Source organism: Gavialis gangeticus, unplaced genomic scaffold (assembly GCF_001723915.1).
Source record: "Gavialis gangeticus isolate Ggan-Ray unplaced genomic scaffold, GavGan_comp1, whole genome shotgun sequence".
Classification (NCBI taxonomy): Eukaryota; Metazoa; Chordata; order Crocodylia; family Gavialidae; genus Gavialis; species Gavialis gangeticus.
The window spans coordinates 2,567,506-2,576,757 of NW_017728973.1; the positions used below are offsets into that span (position 1 = coordinate 2,567,506).

The 9,252-nt window shown below is 43.0% G+C and overlaps 1 protein-coding gene across 2 annotated transcripts in view; it reads left to right on the forward strand.

The window, feature by feature from the left end:
* The window catches only part of ACLY (ATP citrate lyase), a 40,623-nt gene extending 32,800 nt beyond the window's left edge, over positions 1-7,823 (forward strand). For both annotated transcript variants that reach the window (XM_019506286.1, XM_019506296.1), the window contains 10 exons: positions 289-399; positions 958-1,085; positions 1,747-1,840; positions 2,882-3,036; positions 3,385-3,535; positions 4,212-4,355; positions 5,037-5,150; positions 5,651-5,733; positions 6,010-6,086; positions 6,928-7,823. In XM_019506286.1, the coding sequence (XP_019361831.1) occupies positions 289-399; positions 958-1,085; positions 1,747-1,840; positions 2,882-3,036; positions 3,385-3,535; positions 4,212-4,355; positions 5,037-5,150; positions 5,651-5,733; positions 6,010-6,086; positions 6,928-7,022 (1,152 nt within the window). In that variant the 3' untranslated portion in view covers positions 7,023-7,823. The remainder of the gene's footprint in view (positions 1-288; positions 400-957; positions 1,086-1,746; positions 1,841-2,881; positions 3,037-3,384; positions 3,536-4,211; positions 4,356-5,036; positions 5,151-5,650; positions 5,734-6,009; positions 6,087-6,927) is intronic.
* The last annotated feature ends 1,429 nt before the right edge of the window (positions 7,824-9,252 follow it).

Below are 9,252 nucleotides of genomic sequence, written 5' to 3' on the forward strand. Positions count from 1 at the left end.
TCTTTTCCTGTTTGTTTCGGGGGGGGGGGGGTTAAGTCCTGTATTGTACACATCTGTAATGTCCTGTAAAAACAGGCTCACTGAGTGTTCCCTGTTCTTTTTAATTTTTTAAAAAAGAAAGGCATTTCTGTGGATTTAAGGAGATGTTGACTGCATTTCCAATTTGAAGCCTGTCTGAGAGGTGGCAAAAAATGGGATCATGTTGGAGATACTGCCCTGGTTTAAAATTGACTTCTATGGAAATGTGTAAATGTGAACCCAAGTAAGCTGTTTTTGGTCTCTCTGCAGATTGGAGGCACAGAAGAGTACAAGATCAGCAGGGGTATTAAAGAAGGCCGTATCACCAAGCCTGTTGTCTGCTGGTGTATTGGTACCTGTGCTACCATGTTCTCTTCAGAGGTAAGCATATAGTCTGAAGTATGTATATAAAACACATATATTTCTCTGGAGAGAGTAACAAGTCACTTCTGTTGCGCATAAACTTTTCCAAACATCTCTTATCGGTAGGCACTGACATGTAAGTTAATGAATCCTGCTTTATAATGGTTTTCTACAGTTATGTAGTATTTCACCCAGAAGGATCCTTAAAAGATTCTGCAGTCATGGGGATAGTTGGACTTTGGGCAAAATACAGCGGCTCTTTCATGGCACGTGCCATACATCAGTTCAGAAGAGAGAAGGGAGGAAGATGCAGCTTCCATGTAAGTCCAGTATGAGGGGAGATAAAGAAGGCAGAATATAAGTAGCCAGAGAACGCATCCATGTTAGACTGTACTTTGCACCTAAGAATTTAACTGCAAGTGAAGTCAAGTGTCTTGTGCCAATGCATGAGTTGATAAAGCAGGATAGGAAACTATTCATGCAGCTACTTGTCACCATTTTTTCATGTTTAGTTCTCTCATTTCTGTTAGCCAATTATTTAATTGTTGGCAATCTGCTTTCTCCCTGGATTTACAGGTTCAGTTTGGCCACGCAGGGGCTTGTGCCAACCAAGCTTCTGAAACTGCTGTTGCAAAGAACAAAGCCCTGAAAGAAGCTGGAGTGTTTGTGCCTCAGAGTTTTGATGAGCTGGGAGATGTGATTCAGTAAGTGATGATGGAATTGGAGAAAAGTAAGGTTGAAAGGGCGCAATTTTGCTAAGTGATCTCTTCTATGTTCTGCCAAGTTGGTGCTCTGCCATGTTAGTTGCACTGCACCATTAAATGTCCCATGAACACTAAGGGTGTAAACAGATGTCTTGTTTCTCCCAAGAGAACCTTTTGTCCTGGGATCCTACAGATGTACCAATCCGTTGTCCCTCTCTTTAAATACCTATGAAGTGTGTAATATATGCTTTTCCCCCAAGATAGTGCCATGTTTGTATGTAAATCAGTCATGGCTCATGCGAGCTAATTGCCAGTCATTCCAGGGACAAGCCTATCAGGGGTAGCAATGCAGCTTGGTAGGGCTATATGGCTATGTAAGTGGCCATGCCCCTTGTGTTGATCTGGGTTAAAACCCAGGCCAGTTGGGACCACCTCAGATGAGACATTGTTTGTCTACAGGCCAAGGTAGTGGCAGGGGAAAATGAAGCCTCATAAAGATTGACTTTAAACTGACATATGATAACCCTTCTTTATGAAACCACTTCTGTTCATACTGATGGTTGCAGTTTGGGACCAAAACTACATGGCTAACATGTACTAAAGGAGTAAAAATGAGCTGATGTATGAGCTGGTGTTTGTCTCTTGTTCCCTTTGTGCCTAGGTCTGTGTATGAAGACCTCGTTTCAAAAGGAGTGATTGAACCAGCTGAGGAAGTGCCTCCCCCAACTGTGCCCATGGATTACTCTTGGGCAAGGGTGAGTTGTAATGTGTTTTTCCACCTAGTTTACTTGATAACTGGCTCTGAGGTTTGCTGGGATGCTAGATAGAGGAGATTTGAAGAAATGAAACTATTATCTGAGGAGAAACAGTGCATGGTGCATTTCTTCCTCCACTTAATTCATCTCCTGGATTCATTCAGCACTCCCTGTGGAAGGCAGAAGCATCCAACACTTCTCTGACCCATATGGCTGGAATTATCTGCTAGGGCTCTCAAACCACTCCACATATGGTGCTAATATGATGCCTGGCTGGTCTGCCAACACTTTTCCAGGAATGGTTTTCTCACCTGACAGTCTGATTTTTTTTTTATAAACACTTCAAGCCTGGCAGCATGCATGCGACAACCTATATTCTCTTGGCATCTAATGCTGTGTCCTATGTGATGAGCAGGCCAGTGTTAGACCAGTGATATTTCATCTGATACAGCTGTGTTTTAGTGTTGAGCTAATGCAGTTTTAACATGAGCAGCTTAATTTCTGGAGAGCTGGGTATCGGGGAATGTAGCTTCTGTGCCAGGTGCTTGAATCTGAATCATCCTTTCATGGCCAGACATCTAAAATGTGGACATGGATCTGCTACTGCTGTCAGTAGCATTGCTTCCCAGAGTGGTTGCCTTGTGTCTGTAACTTAGCTCTTTTACAAAAAAGATTGGCCTGTTCTTGAATCCTTAACCTGGAGCCATCTGTGTTTTCAGGTTGTTCTTTGGCCTGGGACAAGTCTGACTTGAATTTCCCCAAATAGTAGTTAAAAATCTGGCCAAGTCTCTGGAAGATGCAAACCCTCACATGGTGGAAAGGCATCAAGAAAAATAGCTAGATAGCAGCTGAGGCAGAAAAGGTGCAGGCAGATATCCACTGACCTGTCCTGGAATGAACAAAAGAAGAGCTTTTATATCTTACCTTAATTCAGTTATCAACATTAATGAAGGAGCAGTCCTGATGCTGTCATTTGGGGAACAGTTTGATTTAAGGACAGAAGATGGATTGTTTGAGTCCTTCCTGTCATACTTTTTTCAGGAACTAGGTCTGATCCGGAAGCCAGCATCTTTCATGACCAGCATTTGTGATGAGAGGGGCCAGGAGCTGATCTATGCTGGGATGCCCATCACTGAAGTCTTCAAGGAGGAGATGGGAATTGGTGGGGTCCTGGGCTTGCTCTGGTTTCAGAGAAGGTAAGGCAGCTCTTTGGATGCTGCTGACTTGTGCAACTTGATTTTAGCTTGTGTTTTAATTGCCATTAAGCCCAGACAATCCTTCTCCTTATTAATGCCATTCCAGTATCCTGCTGACACCGTATTGGCATTTCACATCCATCTGCACAGTATTTGACTTTGTGGGGAGGTGGCCTTGAGGGAGGGAATTCCACCTGGTGGAGCTTGGGGAAAAAATCCTTCCCAACTAGAACCCTGTTATCCATCCTTTAAGTGGATGGGTGGAGAGATTCTTTTGCAGTGTGAAACAGAGCTGTATAGTCCATCCATGTTTGTTCTTGTTAATCATTTCACCCCTTTTTCCCCCAGGCTACCAAAGTATGCCTGTCAGTTTATAGAGATGTGTTTGATGGTAACAGCAGATCATGGCCCTGCTGTATCGGGAGCCCACAACACCATTGTCTGTGCAAGAGCCGGGAAAGATCTTGTCTCTAGTCTCACCTCGGGCCTTCTCACCATTGTAAGTATTGAATATCTGAGAGCTTTAGTCTCCCTCTCTCTAACTCCAATCTAATATTTACAATCCCTAGTAACATCACCTGACAGTAGATCAACGTGCGGCTTTGTCCCACTGCCATAGATCAGTTCATGCCCTGCTTGCTTTCTCATTGATGGAATCAGTAGCTTTATGCTAAATCCAGTTCTAAGGAGCAGTAGAGTAGGAAATGATCTGATCAAGTTAAGAGCTGCTGGAAAATGTGTGCATCCCTGATCCTCTTTAGCTCTGTTGTTAAATCCATCCCATGGGAGTATCAACTCAAAAGTTGGTGCCCCGTTTTGTGAAGTAATTTGGGCAGGTCTGGATTTGCTCTGCAGTGGACAAGTGCTTATGTCACAAACCCCAATTAAATGAGCAGCAATCTAGTCACTTTTCACTGGAATTAATGGGAGACCAAGAAGGAAACAGGCCTCAGACTTGAATTGCCTTTTGTCCCTAAAAGTGTCCTTTGTCCTTCTCTACTTGTTTTATACCTGATGAATAATTGTCAACTGGTGCTTTATTATAAGCCCCTGTATAGTCTAATTTGCCCATTTTGTTGCTGGGAGTATTACATGAGAGGGTCTCCTCGCACCTGCTTTAGCCTGTAGCGGTAGAAGTCTTTGCTGTAGTTCAGTTTGTTATATGTTGGGCACAGGGAGACCGGTTTGGCGGTGCATTGGATGCAGCAGCTAAGATGTTCAGTAAAGCCTTTGACAGTGGCATCATCCCCATGGAGTTTGTGAACAAGATGAAGAAAGAAGGGAAACTGATCATGGGCATTGGCCACAGGGTCAAATCGGTAAGTTACCTGTATTGTTTAGTTACAGCAGGGCCCCCAGGCTGGATCTGGACCCTGAGAAGCTTTACAAGCTGGATCCAGACTCGATGGTGGTGGCACTGGAGTTAATACAGCTGTTGCTCATCCCCTCTCCCCCTGCTTTCTGTTGGCACAGATCCCCAACTGGGATGTGTATCTGAGAATTCAGTGGTGAATCCTACGTCCAAATTCCTGCCCCTCTAAAAGTCCTGTGGGCCAGGTGAAATGGCTCTGCAAGCTCTCTTTGGCACCCCTGAGTTAAAGCAAAGGGGTGGGCTTTTGCCTTTGGGAAAGGAATAGAAGAAAATATGGAAGAGATGGAAGGTTTGAGAAGCAGTTAATCTTCTGTTCCTTGAGGCTTATTGCTGACACACTTTTGGGTGGTATTTGGAGAACTAGCTGTTGCATCTGCAGCAGGGATTTAGCCCTGTTCCATAAGACTTTTTGATGTTGTACAGCTGAGTATTTTGTGTTCACCATCCCTCTGCCTCTGTTAGATAGGTGTAACAAATTTAAATATGCAAATATTTTTAAAGCCCTTGGGAACAAAACATTAAGTGGGCCTCAATTGAGGGGCTGGTTTGAGGTGCTGGGCACAATTGGACATGTCCTTTTATTTCACACAACTGCTAGATGTACATGCAACCTGCTTTAAATTTGCAGATAAATAACCCTGACATGAGGGTTCAGATTCTCAAGGACTTTGTGAAACAGCACTTTCCTGCTACCCCATTGCTGGACTACGCGCTTGAAGTAGAGAAAATTACAACTTCCAAGGTAAAACACCAGCCTGTATTTTTAAGTTCAGTTACTTGATAAAAACTCTCTCAGAATTGTCAAGGAGGTTGAGGTTGTATTTTATTAGGGAAGGGGTGAGATATTTTGGCTTTAACTAAAAAAGCCAAACAAACAAAACCCCAAAAACAAACCCAAAGCAGATGTAGTAGGACCAGAGCCAGCTACACTGCTTATGCTTTGGGTGAAATGATCTTCACACGCCACCAGTCATAGCCTACAAGAGTCCACCTAGCTTCTACTGCATGTCTGCAGTTTGCATTTGTAGCCTCCTAAAATTGCTGGCTCCTGGCAGAACTCCGGCATGAACTGAGCAAAGGCTTATGCAAACAACAGATCCCTTCAGTCAGATTGGTGTGGTTCCTAAGCTGCTGGGTGTCCTATATTGCTTGCAGCCTCTCTGCAGCACCCTCAGAGGTGCAACTTGCAAGTTATCATTGTTGTTAACTTATATTTGGGGGTGGGCTGTTCTGCTTTTTCAGAAACCAAATCTTATTCTGAATGTGGATGGCTTTATTGGAGTGGCCTTTGTTGATGTACTCAGGACCTGCGGAACCTTCACTCGGTAAACACCAAAATATCTTCTCTGGCTGTCGTACATGGAGGGAGGGTGTCAGTATGATCCTACTGAAGTGATAAAAGCTTTACAGTCAACTTCAGAAGGGCTGGAATTTCACAAAGATGTTGCAAAACAAGGCACCATGCAGTATCCTGGGCCCTTGAAGGAAGGTTTCCAGGAAAACTAAGCAGTAATTTTTTGCACTGGGACTGATTCAAAGTTCTGTGAGATCTATCATACCAACTACCCTGTTAGTAAGGAACACTTGTGTTTTTGTTGCAGAGAAGAAGCAGATGAATATATTGACATAGGAGCACTCAATGGCATCTTTGTTCTGGGCAGGAGTATGGGGTTCATTGGTAAGTTTCCCATCCCTACCCAAAGCCCCCATTGCTGAGGTTCCTTACTAGCACCACCACCACAAAAAGGCATTCAAGACATGCCTCTCACCTCCATCCTTTTATTCACACCAGTGTTAACTGCTTGTGGTGAATCAGTCACATTTTCCAGCACAGGATAACCAGCTGGGATCATGTCAGTACCATTTCTTACAGTTAGTGAGCCACTTCTGAATGATTAGTAAGGATGTTGCCTATCCCTGTGGAGTTAATTGCATATCTTTCAAGTACACCTCTGCCCTAACAGAGTGAAACTGACTGTTCTGGCTCACCAGCACCATTTGTATAGCTACCACTGACCATGCAAGATGGATTCTCTGTGTGCTAATGCACATCTCATTACTTCTGATTCAGTGACTGGAACATCTTCTAGCTATTTCTTTCTATTACAAGGCAGAGCCTAGAAAACACTAGTCCTGGCAGATAAAAAGAAGTTGATGGCTTTTGCAAAGCCATTTATTGGGGGGAGAGGTTGTGTGTTTTTGCTTTTTGGGGGATTTTTGCTCCATTTGAAATTTCTCTGAACTTATGCCACCTTGGAACATCATTTATGCTAGCCAGCCTAATGCTACTGTCTGTGACCAAGTACTGCACCTAAAATTTAAAATATAGTAATTTTTGTGATAAGCAACAGACACATTTGCTGTGCCTCTAGAAAAGAGTAGGTAGATCTTGAGTTTCAGACTTGAGATGACAGTTGTATCAGGTCAGGAAGGAACAACAGTTTTCAAGGAAGTCGGTCTGGAAGCAGTGGACAGTGGTTTTTATATAAGCTGTGTGTTAAAAGATGCTTTTGTTTTAGGACACTACCTGGATCAGAAGAGGCTGAAGCAAGGTCTGTATCGTCATCCGTGGGACGACATCTCCTATGTTCTACCAGAGCACATGACTATGTGATGGTCAGTAGCATGGCCTGAAACCATTGCCTAGAGAAGCTAGTTGCCTGCATAGAGGACAGCTGTCAATGGATTTCAATGTAAAAGCCTTTAGTGTATAGAAATCACGAACTGTTGTGTTCAAAGCAGCTGTCTTACAAGCATAGAAACTTATACAAATAAAAACCAAAACTTGGGATACTCCATATGCTACCTGCTGTATTTAATATGTGGAAGCAGCCGAACTGTCTCTCCCCCGCCCCCCCCCCTTTTTTATTATTCTATTCTTGTTTTATTTTCAGTGTTCTGCTGAGGTTTTAAGGTTTTCATTTTTTTTGCTCATGGGCACAGCCTTGCTTGACTCTAAGAATAAGCTTGTTTCCATTCCGACAAAAAGAGGAACCAAAACCTAAAGAATATTGTCCCCATCAGCTGTGAGTTGGGATTCCTTTTTAGGCTGTTTTTCAGTTTGCTGTTCACCTCCACAGTTTGATCATATCCTTGATGGTGGGACCACTGCTGATTTTTATAGCCAATGCTCTTCAAACCCTGTTGTAGTAAATTAAAATGTAAAGTTGTAACATATCCTGTTGTTAAGACTGTGAAACTACCTGTATTCCATTCTCTTTATTTATGCAACCAACTTGTCATTTACCATCAAATTACTGTTACAGAAAACATTTGGCCCACCACTATGTTGTTTGCGTATGCAACATGTGTGTTCTTTGGGCAACTAATTATAGCCTTAATCACAACTTCAGCACCCTACTGTGTCTGTATTACTGGAGTCTAACACAAATAAACAGTACAGTAATCATGTTTAGCTGGATTTTGTATTTTCTTAGTGCTGGCATCTTAGCTTCTGTGCAAACAAGTTTCTTTCTATAAGGAAATGGACCGCTTCATTTTAAAACAGCGGTTAACTTGCATGCCACAGGTTTAAAATTTCTACTTTTTCTTTGGGTCTCACTGACAGAAATGCTAAGCCACTTCTGTTGTTTTTAGATCTAATTTGACTTCTGAAGATCAAGCCCAACGTCCCTCCAAGTAGATGCACAAAAAAACTGGCTGCTTTTGAAATATGGAGTGCAAATACATAACAAAATGCCAGAAGTCATAAAAGGTTAATTGTATCATGTGTAGGTGTTCAGATACCGTGGGAGTGGGAAAAGTACTTGGCTAAACCCACCAGAAACCCTGTTGGCATGACAGCATCTGTCAAGTTCTAAGTGAAAAGAGATTTAACATTTATGTGTTTAGTAGTCTGCTAATAAAGAAATGGGTATAGCTGTACTAGTAATATTTCAGCAAAAATAGGGCATTCAGGTATTTTGCATTAATGGTCATATCATGTCTAAAAGTCAACTAGTGTGAAGTTATTTCATGTAAACAAAAGACCAGCAAAACCAGGTAACCTTGGTGGATTTTCCAAGCCATCTTAATCAAGTCACTATCCTACCAAATCAAAAGGTTGTCTAATCTGATCCTGTCTATACAGTTGGTCCAATAAAATATTACCCATAAAAATCCTTGCCAAGATCAAAGGGGGTAATAGGGTTCAAGACTGATCTCAGAGGCTTGAGCCCAGGCTGTTTTGTGAAGTTACAGGGGAAATGTGTACTTGAGCTTTGATAGGTAGTTCCTGTCATCTGTGCCAGATGCTACCCAGCAAGTGCTGTTCCACCAAGTGGGTCCCAAAGCGACAGGATAGACAGGGTCTGGGAGATTCACAAATACCAAGACCTGGCAAGCCACCCTTGAACTTCTTTGTAATATGAATCCAGAGGTGCTCTAACGGATTTTGAGAAAACAATGCAAGGACCATTTGCTAATAGAGAGAACACAACCTAAGACTGGGCTTCTTGGCCACATCCACGCAAGCATGGATTTTGGTTCCCTGGGGACAAGTAGCCACTGCACAGCTTGCACCACCTCTGCTTGGCCCCAGGAAATGGTTATGCTACACGCACTTCGGTGCATGGCAAGGTACCTGGGCTGTAATAGGGGAGGCCGACATAGAGGTCCTGGGGACTCTCGAGGCTACAGTAGCAACTCTGTCATGCAGAGCCTGGCTGCTGGATGGAAACTGTCAAGCAGTAATCTGTGTGAATCTCTCTGACTCTGTAAAGCAGACGAGATGCATTAACACGCAGCCTTAGTAACCCTCCGCTTATATTCTGGCAATCCCAGTGGAATGACCTACTTGTATTCTGGCGACCTCAGTTAATAAATTGGTTGGTGCTTAGTAAATG